This window comes from Dasypus novemcinctus, chromosome 2 (genome assembly GCF_030445035.2).
Source record: "Dasypus novemcinctus isolate mDasNov1 chromosome 2, mDasNov1.1.hap2, whole genome shotgun sequence".
NCBI lineage: Eukaryota > Metazoa > Chordata > Mammalia > Cingulata > Dasypodidae > Dasypus > Dasypus novemcinctus.
In genome coordinates this window covers 55,805,844-55,818,592 of record NC_080674.1, presented here as the reverse complement: position 1 = coordinate 55,818,592, position 12,749 = coordinate 55,805,844, and the positions used below count along the sequence as shown (strand labels likewise).

Sequence of the window (12,749 nt, the reverse complement as noted above, 5' to 3'; positions counted from 1 at the left end):
AGCCTACATATTCAAGACTAGCAGAAAAATATTGGCAGACATTGTAACCACTTTCCATGAGTAGATTAGATAGCTCAAAGGTACATACACACAATGTAAAAAGATAAATCTTGTATTTATTTCTCATTTTTCTTAGTTAACCTATTCAGATAAACTTATTTAATACAAATTTATTCAGTTATGTGGGAATTTAATTCTCTGTTGACAGGTGAGAGACCTATCCATTGCTTATATGCTGGTGACATTAACTTATCTCTATATTGGAGTCCTGGTTTTTGCTTCATTTCCTTCACCACCTTTATCCAAAGATTGTATCGAGCAGGTATGTACTCTCTAGTGTGATTGTTTATACCTTCATTTTTGAATAGCAAGCAGGGTGATAAAGTAGCAAGAACATAAAATCAGATAGTACTGGGTTTGAATACTTTATCTACTCTTAAGAGAAGGAATTTTGTCACCTTCTTCTAGTCTTTCTGAACATCAATATTCTCTTCCATAAGATGGTATAATACATACTCTGTCACATTTTTGTGGACTCACTGAGACTCACTGAGAATAATATACCCCAGGCTGAGCACAACATGGGGCGCAAATAAATAATTACTATTGTGTTCATATTTTTTTTCTTTGTATGAAGAACTGTTCCTAGTATTCTCATAAAAGTGTGAAACCTCCTCAGGGTATACATTCAACTCCCTTATTATCCAAATGTTCTGGATAATCTGGTGTCTTAGTACATCAGGACCTAAAGATAGATCTGATAGTCAATTTTAGGACTGAGTGACAGGCAGCAAAGCAAAGAAAGATTATTTGGCTGTTAGAGAAAAAGAGAAGAGAGGGAGAGACAGAGAAATATAAAAGAAAAATTCTTCTACTAAAAGGTTATCTTAAGAAACATTTTCTTTGATTTGCCCCTATCATAAATTTAGGAGTAGTATGGTCTCTGGCTTATATGACTGAAGAATTTCTCATGACAAATAGCATTTCAACTCCATTAGAGTATAGTAGAATATACGGTGTGGTTTATTACAGAGGAATGATAAAGGTTACTTTAGAGTAATGTTAATATTCGCATCTTTATAAGAGATTAAGGTTTGAGTTATTGCTCTTATGCTAGCTTGAAATGTTCTGTTCATAATTTCCTTGATTCCAGAAGTTCTTAGGAAACCATTTACTAGAAATTTCCCTGATGTTAACAACCTCATAAAGCCTACTCCTTTGGGAATAGGAATATCTGTGGTATTTGTGTTTGCAAGGAATGATTTTTTTAAAAATTCTGAATGATTAACTTTTTTTTAAAATACCAAATAAAAATGGAGAAAAGGATCATGAAAGGGACTAGAAATAAAGCTTTTTCAATTTAGTAATAGAATATATAACAATGACGATACTAGAGGATATATATATATATACTCTCACCTTATTCAATAATCTTTACTTTGAAAGTCCTACAGTGCTTCAGAGGAGGAAAATCAAGAGAGCTAATTAGGATAAAATAGCATCGAATTAAATTAGCCATTTACATTATTAAAACAAATTTAAGTGATATGCTTGAACCTTATGGAGCAGTACTTCTCGAACTCTGTGGTAAAGGGCAAAGTTTTTGTTGTTGATTGTTTTTATGTCAAATCCACTGCAGACTGATATTTTTGTAAAATAGAATTAAAATGTAGCAATGTCAAATTTCTATGAAAGTTTCTAAATACTTTCAATTTCTATGCTATCTCACTGCAGAATAGTATCAAACAGTTCATGGACGAGTGCTAGTCCACAAACCACAATTTGAGTAGTACCTATGTTCAAAATTAACATGACATTCTATTTTATAATTTATATATGCTGAATTTGATTTTTAACACTACCTCATTATCTTTCTTGGATTAGAATTTTTTAGACAACTTCCCTAGCAGCGACATCCTGTCCTTCATTGCGAGAATATTCCTGCTGTTCCAGATGATGACTGTATACCCGCTCCTAGGCTACTTGGCTCGTGTCCAGCTATTGGGTCATATCTTCAGTTCCATTTATCCTAGGTAAGGGCTCTTCTCTTGACCAGTAAGATGTGCCAAGCAACAAATGACTGTGCAAACAGGTCAGTTTACAGTGTGACTGATCCTTTTGCTATAAAAATTTGTCTAATGAAAATGGTTACTTAAGGATAGATCTTTTCCCCAAAGACCTTTAAAAGTAGAAAAGCCACTCCCTTGTCCAGAATGGTTTTAAATACGTTCCTTGTAGTAGAGTTATATTGGCGCTGATGCCAGTTACTTTTATCTTATAATGTAGATGCTGTTAAATTGTAAGTTGCCAATAAATATGTTTATTTATTGTATTAGTACCTGTGTTGGCAATGTGTAGCTCATGAAAAGCAATTCTTTTAATTTAATTACTGGTTAATGATGTTTATTTGTATATCTCTTACTGGAAATGAAGGAATTTAACCTCTTACTGGGAGTGGAGTCCCTCTGAAAATCTGTTCAAAGCTATTAACCTTTAAACAAGAAAAATTTACCTCCTTGAAAGCTTCCTTGTGGACCTCATTAGCTCTTGCACTTACATTTTTATGGGTTCATCCTAGTTAACAGTACATAAAGCACATAGTCCTAATCTATTTTATTGGGAATAAGTTATTTTAAATGAAGAAAACTTTTAAATAAAATTTTTTAAAAATTTCATTTGTAGTAATCAGCTAAACTAGATACCTTAATTTTTGTTTGAAGTAAACTGAGGCATTCTTTCTCCTTATTAAATAAATAATTTTAGTTAAACATATTTTGGTTTAAAAACAAAGCAAAATGCAAAAGTCAAGAGTTACCAAGTCTCTGGTATTGATAACAACAGCAGCTACAATTCGAACATTGCTCATCTAGAAGACTGGATTTTAGTAAATATAGGACTTACGTTTATACCCAGTGCTGTGTTTGCTTTGACCAAAATAAAAGAAATAAGTGACACAATAGATGAAAAAAATCTAAGCAAATGCTTTATTCCTGTTTTCTGCCATTATTTTGCGAATGTTGGGCATTAGAATGTCTGTTCTTAGAAAAAGTCTAGGGTTTTCTTTTCATGTACACATTACATTTCTTCCCCGTCATCAAGAACACACTATCATTTATCCTTCAGTTACAACTACTCTATAAACTCTGCGTACTTTAGAGCATACATTTTGGTGTCAGGACTCATTTTATTTATTTATTTTTTTAAGGTTGGTTTATTTATTTCTCTCTCCCCACCCTCATTGTTTTGCGATCTCTGTTGGGTCTCTGTGTCCATTTGTTGTGTGTTCTTCTGTGTCTGCTTGTCTTCTCTTTAGGCAGCACTGGGACTGATCCTGGGACCTTTCAGAGTGGGAAAGAGGCGCCTAATCTCTTGCACTACCTCAGCTCCATGGTCTGCTGCATCTCTTATTGTCTATCCTCTGTGTCTTTTTTTGTTACATTATCTTTCTGCACCAGCTCTTCGTGCAGGCCAGCTCTCCACATGGGCAGCTTGCCTTCACCAGGAGGCCCCAGGAATTGAACCCTGGACCTCCCATATGGTAGATGGGAGCCTAATCGCTTGAGCTACATCTGCTTCCCACCTTTATAGTCTTAAAGCTTATTGAGGGTCCCCAGAGCTTTAATTTATGTGGGTTATCTCTCTTAATATTTAACATATGAAAAATTAAAACGATTTTTGAAATATCTATTAATTCCTTTAGAAAATCAATAATAAAACCATTACTTATTAACGTAAATATTTTTATTAAAAATTATTTCCCAAGACAAAAAATAATGAAAATTTATTTTACATTTCTGCAGATGTTTTTAATGTCTTATTTACTTATATACAGTTGTTTTCTTCTATCTGCGTCCGCATTCAGTCTGTTGTGATAATGTTTTTTTTTAAACATATTAAGAAAATCCAGCCTCACACAGATACATAGTTGGAAAAAGAGGGGATATTTTTAGTAGCCTTTTCTGACAATTGCTGATATTATTCTTTAATACTTTGCCAAAACTTGACATGTGAAAGTTTCTTAAGGTTTAGTTTCAATGAATCTGAAATTCAGTCTATTTTAAAATCCACTGGTCTGTCTTGTACTTTGTACAATTTTGTAACATCATGTTTGATCATTTGGAAAATATTGGTTCACTTGTTCTGTAGATCTTACAAATGTTGACACACTTCATTATACAATATCAAAATTCACATCCATTAATACCTCCATAACTTCATCATAAAAGTCTTTAAACATTGGGAAATGCAAGCTCAGGGTGACAAAGAGAAGTTTTCCAAATTTTACTTGAAAATGTTATCGTTAGCAAGAAATATAGTCAGTTGTTTTCCTTGAAGTGACAGGTTCATATCATTAATTATTAAGAAAATGTCTGTCATATATGCCCAAGTCTGAATAACCATAAGTTGTCTTTCAAGTAAAAATAGTGTTCCTTGAAAAAAAATGGCTAGGTTGCCCTGCAACTGTCAGAGAAGTTATTTTCCTCCATGAGACAACCATTGTGCTTTCATATGTAGCAGAAGTGCTTTGTTATATACTTTCCATTTCTTCACACAGAATATTTTTTAAATGTTGTATTAATCAGCCAAAAGGGGTGCTAATGCAAGTACCAGAACTCTTTTGGCTTTTATAAAGGGTATTTATTTGGGGTAGGAGCTTACAGTCACATAGCCCTAAAGAGTCCAACTCAAGGTACCATGAGAGGTACTTTCTTACCCAAAGTGTTTGGCCATGTATTGAAGCAAGATGGCGGGCTTCTTACCTTAGCTATAGCTGTCATAAGGCTCGTCTCTTTCCCTGCGGCTGGTTTCTTTCCAAACTCAGCTTCTGTGTTCTCTTCACAAGGTCAGCTGTAGGCTATCAGGTTCATCTCTCTTCCTGGGGCCTCTGCCAAGTCTAAGGAGCCATCCCTATTCCTCTGTGTTCTTCTCCTGTGTGTCTACTACCATATGAGAGTCTGTTTTATCCCCACCAAGGGGGGGTGGGGACTCAACCCTGCACACCTTAATGATGTAATCAAATCAAAGCTCTAATCTTAACAAAATTTAATCAAAGACTTCTCAGCTAACTCTAATGCAATCAAAGAGTATCACACCCCGAAGAACAGACCAGTTTACAAACATACTCTTACTTCTTTTTGGAATTCATCAGTAATATCAAACTGCCACAGATGTATACTCCAAGGCATGAGATTTAATAAAATCAATAACTTTTATTCCTTTATCAAGGACATTTTTTAATGAAACTTTTTTTTGCAAGTATGTGGCTGTAAAGAATAGAGTATCTTGTCTTTTAGATAAATACAGCTACAATTTTACCTGTCATTGCTTTTGCAAAGCAAATAGTGTCTTGTATTATTATGAAATTAGTTTTTTGCCTCAGAGGCTCTCTGAAAGGGTATTGGGATTCATGGTCAAACTTTGAGAACCACTGTCTGCTTTGGAAAATACCACAGAGTTTTTTCCTTGACAATACAAAAATAACAAAGGCTCAGTCAATGTCTCAAAGTTATGAAGCAATTTTAATCTTACAATTTCCAGATAAACAATGAGTTCTGGGAGCCTAAATATCTTTATAATTCATCAGAATGTATGACTCACCACCTATTTGTGGCAATAATTTTCCATATTTTTAATTCTTTCTGTAATCTTGACTGAGATTCATTAACCTCTGATAACTTGGACTCAAAGAATTGCTCTTATGTGTGAATTTGCTTTTGGGGTGGCGGGAATTGGAGTTATTTCTTAAGATTCAGTTTCATTTACATTATTTTTATTTCTGTCCCAAACCTTTGAATTCTTAACATCTGTCTAGGTATAGTAATTAGTAGATATTCTGTTCATGGTAAATAGTAACTTTAAGTAAGTAAATATGAAAAATAAATAAAATTGAGTCAAATAATCACTTTACAAAAAGCATGTTAAATTTAGAAAACAGGGAAAAATGCCCAGAACCCCAAATCCTAACACAATCACTACTGCCTTTTCAGTGTATTTCTTTTTTCAAATGTTTTCAGATTTTCTTGTATAGTGAAAATCTCATTGTATATATAGCTATGTAGCTAGCTTTTTTTCCAAGTTGCCTACGTGGATTTTTTACCATCTAGGTAATAAGTTTCTGTTTTTAATAATTATTAACATATTCCATTAAGTAAATTGTTGCCTTGTTTTACATCTAGGATACTTATGTTTTTCCATAAATATCTCTATATGAATAGCATTTTAAATGGTTTTGATTATTTCCTTAAGATATTCCAAGTTGATTCTGGATCAAAGGGTATGAACCTCTGGTACACACTGCCAATTTGCTCCTACAGAATTTAACCTATTTATATAATTTCACAAAAGGGCTAATTTTACTGCTTATTGCCAGCCTTGAGTACACTGTTGCCTTCTGTTTTCTGTGATTTTATTCAAGCTTACAAGACATTGTCATTTAAAGATGTTAATAATGAATTTTATTCTCATATTAATGGTTGTAATTTGCCTATTTTTATATTTTATCTTTCCTTTAAACTCTCTTCTCAACTTCTAGCATTTTCCACGTGCTGATTCTTAATCTAATTATTGTGGGAGCTGGAGTGATCATGGCCTGTTTCTACCCAAACATAGGAGGGATCATAAGGTACTGTTTGTAAGGGAACTGTGCCTGTATGTATATTGACCTTTATTTTTAGGCTTTTCCTATTGTGGATATTATTGTTGTATTAATTTAATTGTATGAAATCCTGCGAATATTTAAAACTGCTAACATTCAAATGTAGTTCCCTGGTATTAGTTAAGGTGCTCTTTACTTTCCATTCTATTTATCCCTGGTGAACTAACTCAAGAAGCCCCTTTATCACATAACCTCAGGTACCTTTCCTTTTTTCTTTTCACCATCATTTTCCACTGTGTTTCCTTTTCTCTTTATCTACAATGAAGAGTTATTTTAAATGCAAAATATATAACTTCTGGAGGATACCTGCAAAGACCCTTAAGTATCTAGACTGGTCCTAAATTCCCTAATCCATTTCTACTCAATGCCAATTATAGTCAGAAAGCTAGTTTAGATCCAGATAGCTCTTTTCTTAATATCTTTTCCCTTTAAAAAAAGTTGTGACAGGGAAGCAGACTTGGCCAGTGGATAGGGTGTCCGTTTACCACGTGGGAGGTCCGCAGTTCAAACCCCAGGCCTCCTTGACCCGCGTGGAGCTGGCCCACGCACAGTGCAGATGCGCACAAGGAGCGCCCTGCCACGCAGGGGTGTCCCGCGCGTAGGGGAGCCCCACGTGCAAGGAGTGCGCCCTGTAAGTAGAGCCGCCCAGCACAAAAGAAAGTGCAGCCTGCCCAGGAATGGCGCCACACACACGGAGAGCTGACACAACAAGAACGCAACAAAAAGAAACATAGATTCCCAAGGCACTGACAACAACAGAAGCAGACAAAGAACATGCAGCACATAGACACAGAGAACAGACAACTGGGGCAGGGGGTAAGGGGAGAGAAATAAATAAATACATCTTTAAAAAAAAAAGTTTGTGACAGGTTGAGTAGATTAGGAATAAAATAATAGAGTTGTGACCTCAGATTCTCATAGGAAACCAGGGTTTAGAATGATATGATTTCTTTCTTGACCTTAGACAGCTGGGCTGTCATATCTTTGAAGACCCTTAAACTAAAAAAGTAGCAAAAAAGAAGAAAGGAGATCATTACCCTGATGCTTATTGCGTACAAATGGGTTTACATGTTCCATTAAGCTGAACCTCTAGAGAACCTGTCTATAGGGAAAAGGAGAAAGAATTTCAGGTTTCTTTATTACATCCCACGTTAAAATATTTTTTTATATTATTGTTGTTATTATGATGAATGCCACTGAGGCACTCATCTATTCTCATTTTTTAAATGCATGCTAATAGACCCTCAAAAACTCAGAATGCGTAATTAAGTTTTAAAGAGATCAAAGATAGCAAGCTTATCTCCAGATGTTTCTGAGGAAGTGGCATGTGGGATATCTCTGAGACACAGAGGAACTATGGAGATTTGAAAGATGAATAAAAAACCTTTTTCAAGCAGACTCTATAAAGATGAACAGGAAGTTCTTTAACTTAGATAACAAGTAAAGTAAGTTTTTAAATCCAAATGCTTTATGCCTACAATAAATGAATCAAAATAATTGTGCTGCAATATCAGAATGAAGGTTTAGATTGTACTATGTTTACCTTAATTGTAAATCAGAAAAAGTAAAATGCAAGAGCAATATTAACAGAAAAAGCTTTTTTTTCATTTTTTTCAGATATTCAGGAGCAGCGTGTGGCCTGGCCTTTGTATTCATATATCCATCTCTCATCTATATAATTTCCCTCTACCAAGAAGAACGTCTGACATGGCCTAAATTAATCTTTCATATTTTCATCATCATTTTGGGCCTTGCTAACCTGATTTTTCAGTTTTTTATGTGAAGTCCTCAAATCTTTTCTCAAGATCATTCATGGCATTTTGAGCTTTGACAACAGTTACACATAAATTAACTTGTAAATGCTGTTGTTGCTATAATTCTAAATGTTTTCTTCCTGAAGTAATTCAAAAACAAGGGAAAAAGTGGTCCATTAATAAATATTTTTTATTAGAGTGGGAAAAGGGGCAATAAGAATGATCTTAATCACTTTACCATTCTCATATTCACTTGCCTCTTCATTCTCATTTTCCTTTCTGATTAGAAATGTGTGCCCTAGGAAAAATCACTCTAGGTTTTGGAGATATATGGTAGGTGGGTTTATTTTGGCTATAATAAAGATACTCAGGGTATCATAGCAACATATTGCCAAATCCTATTTCTGTTTTATGTCTCAGTATATTCACTTTTGCCTTTATTACTTGCTAGACCATTCCTACTGTTTGCCCAAACCTCTGTAGTTTGGTACATAAACCAAATACCTCATTTTAAAAAAAAGAATAGACAAAAAAAGTTGCCATGCAATCAGTGTTAATAGAGTGAATTCTTAACTGAGTCTTTAATTTCTTTTTTTTTTTTTTAATGTTATTATTATCAGTACAGTCCCCCATGATCAGGGACTTATGCAAAAGAAACAGACTAGGAGGGTTCATTACTATCCAACTCCTCTTTTGTTTCAGGTGACTTAGGTCAAAATTATAGTTTCCCGAGTCAGATTTTGCATAGCAACAAGAATGATTGTCTTCATAGACTCAGGAGGGCTCTTTGGTTCTTGGATCCCTGAGCATTGCAAAGGATGTCCTGACAGGACCAGAAGGGAAAAGGTGGCAGAGTATATGTGAAGCCTCAGAGGGAGAAGGAGGATGGTTGAGAGACTAGGAAGGAAGAGGCCTCCTGCCTAGTGTTCTCTGGGGATGATAGTAGTTTTTTTTTACCACAGGAAAGGATTTATTCTCTCTGAGGTATGACCTCTGGAAGAAGTCCGCCATCTCCTTATTTTTGTAACTGTCAGGGCAGAGAATTAAATCCCCATAAGGAAAACTCCTTGGATCTGAAAATAGGGTAGGGAATCTGTATCTTTGGAATTTAAACTCCTCTTTTTCTTCCAAACTGAATGCTAAACCAAAATCCAGATTTGTGTCTTCCACACATACATCTGTGTTCAACCCAAGGCTACAGAGTAAATATATTTGTTTTCTAAAAAACTTTGATTTCTCTAACTCTGAGCTAAAATCAAAGTGTGTGTTGTCTTGATACAGATCCTACATCCCAGGATAGTGTATGGATTTGTTTTATAACCTTCCTTCCTTTGAGAAATATAAGTGAAATGTTTGTTTGTGTTATTTGACCTAATAAAAAGCCCCGGATTCTAAACCAGCCATAATTTCTTTCAGGAAAGCTTTCTGTCCAGTAATAGACCCATACATCTGAATTGATGATGAACTGTGTTTCTTAAAGCCCTTTTTTAAAAGTGTCATTGTGAAAATTCTTAAGCATACACAAAAATAAGGAGAATAATATGATGAAATCCCTGCATGTACGCATTGCTTAGATTCAGTAATTATAAGACTTTGCCACTCTTGCTTCATTTCTTTTTTTCTTTTTCTTTTCCATTGAAGTATTTTTAAGGAAAATCTCAGGTGTTATGTCATTCATCTCTACAAACCTTAAAATATACAGCTAATAGTGTTTTGAACTTACTTACCTTTATTGATGGAGACAGTTTCAAAAGTTTTTGTTAACAGAAACTGTTAGTAAAAGTTAGGTGAATTGAAGATATGTTATATTAGGTGTCTGGAACCCTGTGTTAACCTGTCTTAGAACAGGAATCTAATACATCGGAGAAAGTATCTCTCTGTGCTTTGGAGCCCCTGAATCTTTATGACTTAAGTCTTTTGTTCAGTTAGCAGACATAGGAATCAAAAGCTACATAGAAACTTGAGAGTTTTTCTGGGCTTGATATCTTTTTTATTCCTAGTTGTCTGCCTTATCTTTAAAATCTTTAAAGACAGTTTTCAAAGCCTCTTTTCAATAATGTCTTGAATATTTCAACACATGGAAAAATGATTTGATATGTTTTTGCCAATTTAATGATGAAAATTAATATAATATATATTAAACTTAAAAGTAAAGTGGCTCTTTGCTTTTGTTTTCCTTAAAGAATTTCAGGTTCTTTAGAAACTCAGAATCCTATGTTAGACTGATGCAGAATGACTTTACCTTCCTGAGTTTCTTTTCAAATAAGATCTGTTATTTGGCTTGGTTTGGGAACTCTGCATGTGTGGGTGTATATGTCATGACTCAGACATTAGAATGATAAGATATGAACTTACTCAGATCACATTACAATTAATTTCAGGCTTTTTTTTCCTCTACTCTCATCTCTCTGAATATTCTAATTAAATTTCTTTTACTTTTTGCCCTGATGTGATTAATCCTTAGTTGCTTTGAATTTAGTTTATTTAACATAAAAGTGAAGACATAAAATTTAAAATGGGGTTTTTAGAGAAGTCTCCCTTAGAGAGCCTTGGGTGAATATGTGGTATGCTAATACTAAAACAGAAAGGACAAAAGAAAATGTATAATAAATGGACAATGATCATCCCAATTCAGTTTCAGCATCACACCCAAAAAATATAAGGAACAACAAAAAAAAAAGACTTAGAGAAAGACTTTTTTTATCCATAAAAAACAGATTATATGAAAGGGAAATACTTTGTTTATATTAAGTATATTTTACGAATACGATATAATGGCAGCTATTAAATGTAGAAGTAGAGGACTTTTCTGTTTCTGCTTGGAGTTCATTTAGAGAACTTGATTTATATTTTGATTTACTGATTTCCATAAATAATTGAGTAAACTACAATGTTCAGTGCTTTGGAGGAGGCAAATATATAAAAGACATCCTAAATGATCTTTTAGGGAAAGAAACTGATCCCTTTCATATGTGATCTTCAGGGAAGACTGGAAAAGAAACTTGAGGGGTAAAGCAGCAAGAACCCATTTTCAGGTTCCTCCTAATAACTGTCCAGAATTTTAGCTATTTGGTACATTCGCAATCAGATTGAATCATATATATAAAGTGCAAATGCTCTTATTTTTGCAGATTTTCTCTAAGTTTTATGAAATGCGTTTAACTGCTTCTGTTTTATTTGCATTTATTTGCATGTTCTTTTGTTTTCTTTGCATTTTATATATTTTGCCATATTCACTTCACTTCTGTGAACTTGTACAGCAAAGCACAATTGATTAATAAGGGAAATGATTATTCACACATTGGGCAATACAAACAAAGATTGTGTAAATATTTCTCTCCAAAAACTTGACTTATTTAAACATCAGTATTCAAAATGTCAAATGTCCAAACTTGTTGATAAGAGCAGAAAATGATGATGCACTGACCTACTGCTTTTTAAAATCTAGTATTGTTTTTGTTATTCAGTTTCATCCTAATTTCAGTGTCCAAAACCAATTCCAAATCTAACTGACACCTAAACAATAGAATGTTATATTAGTTTGTGATCCAAGTGAAATTAATCCCTACCTCCCCCACTTGTACACACTCTGGCCTGGCTGGCATTGGTTTTACAGTTGACTGCCAATTTAACTGCAGATTATGTAAACACATATTGCAAAACAACTCTGATGGGAATCTCATAACCTAAACAGTATTCTCTGAAATGTAATTTGTTGTCTTTTTATGTAAAAGAAGAAATTAAATCAAAATTATTTTGAAGAAAAACAACTCTTGGATTTGTTAATGAGTTTTGCTGGGAAATGATACTGCCTAGTAGCAGTGACCCCAGGGCAAGAGGAAGCTAGATTCCATCTTTTGCAGGGTCAGACTTCTCAAGTAACTTTGTGCCTGCTTCTCACATCTGGCTACAAGGAGTCCTCCGCAGTGTTCTGATCCTAGAGGAAGTCACATATTACATTAAAGGAAACCTACGTCGATCATCCCTTTATGACAATAAGCTTGTGTGACCTCTCTTTCTGAGAACATTTTAGAATAAATTTTTGGTAAGTATAGCCCAGTTTCTGGCAGAGATTGATGCCATAATCTTACAACGTCATTTGAACCAATAAAGAGCTCTAATTATCTGCCTTCTCTAAGTAAAATTTCTTGTTTTTTTAAATGTCACTTTTATATCCCAGTTCTTCTGCAAAAATGAAGTAAGACTATGTCTTTTTAAAAGATTAAAACCTTTTCCATTCTTTTTTCAAGCCATAAAGTACAGGCATGGAATTGGGATGGGAAAGAACTTACTCTATCCAGACTTTTTCTCCTTTGACTCTCTCTCTCTCTCTCTCTTTT

General features: G+C 34.1%; 1 protein-coding gene across 1 annotated transcript in view; it reads left to right on the top strand.

Annotated features, from left to right (window-relative positions):
* Positions 1-12,176, top strand: part of SLC38A9 (solute carrier family 38 member 9) — a 123,146-nt gene extending 110,970 nt beyond the window's left edge. Inside the window, exons 12-15 of the mRNA XM_023589022.3 lie at positions 209-322; positions 1,885-2,033; positions 6,533-6,622; positions 8,273-12,176. Coding sequence (XP_023444790.2) covers positions 209-322; positions 1,885-2,033; positions 6,533-6,622; positions 8,273-8,438 — 519 coding nt within the window. The 3' untranslated portion in view covers positions 8,439-12,176. The remainder of the gene's footprint in view (positions 1-208; positions 323-1,884; positions 2,034-6,532; positions 6,623-8,272) is intronic.
* Positions 12,177-12,749: the final 573 nt, after the last annotated feature.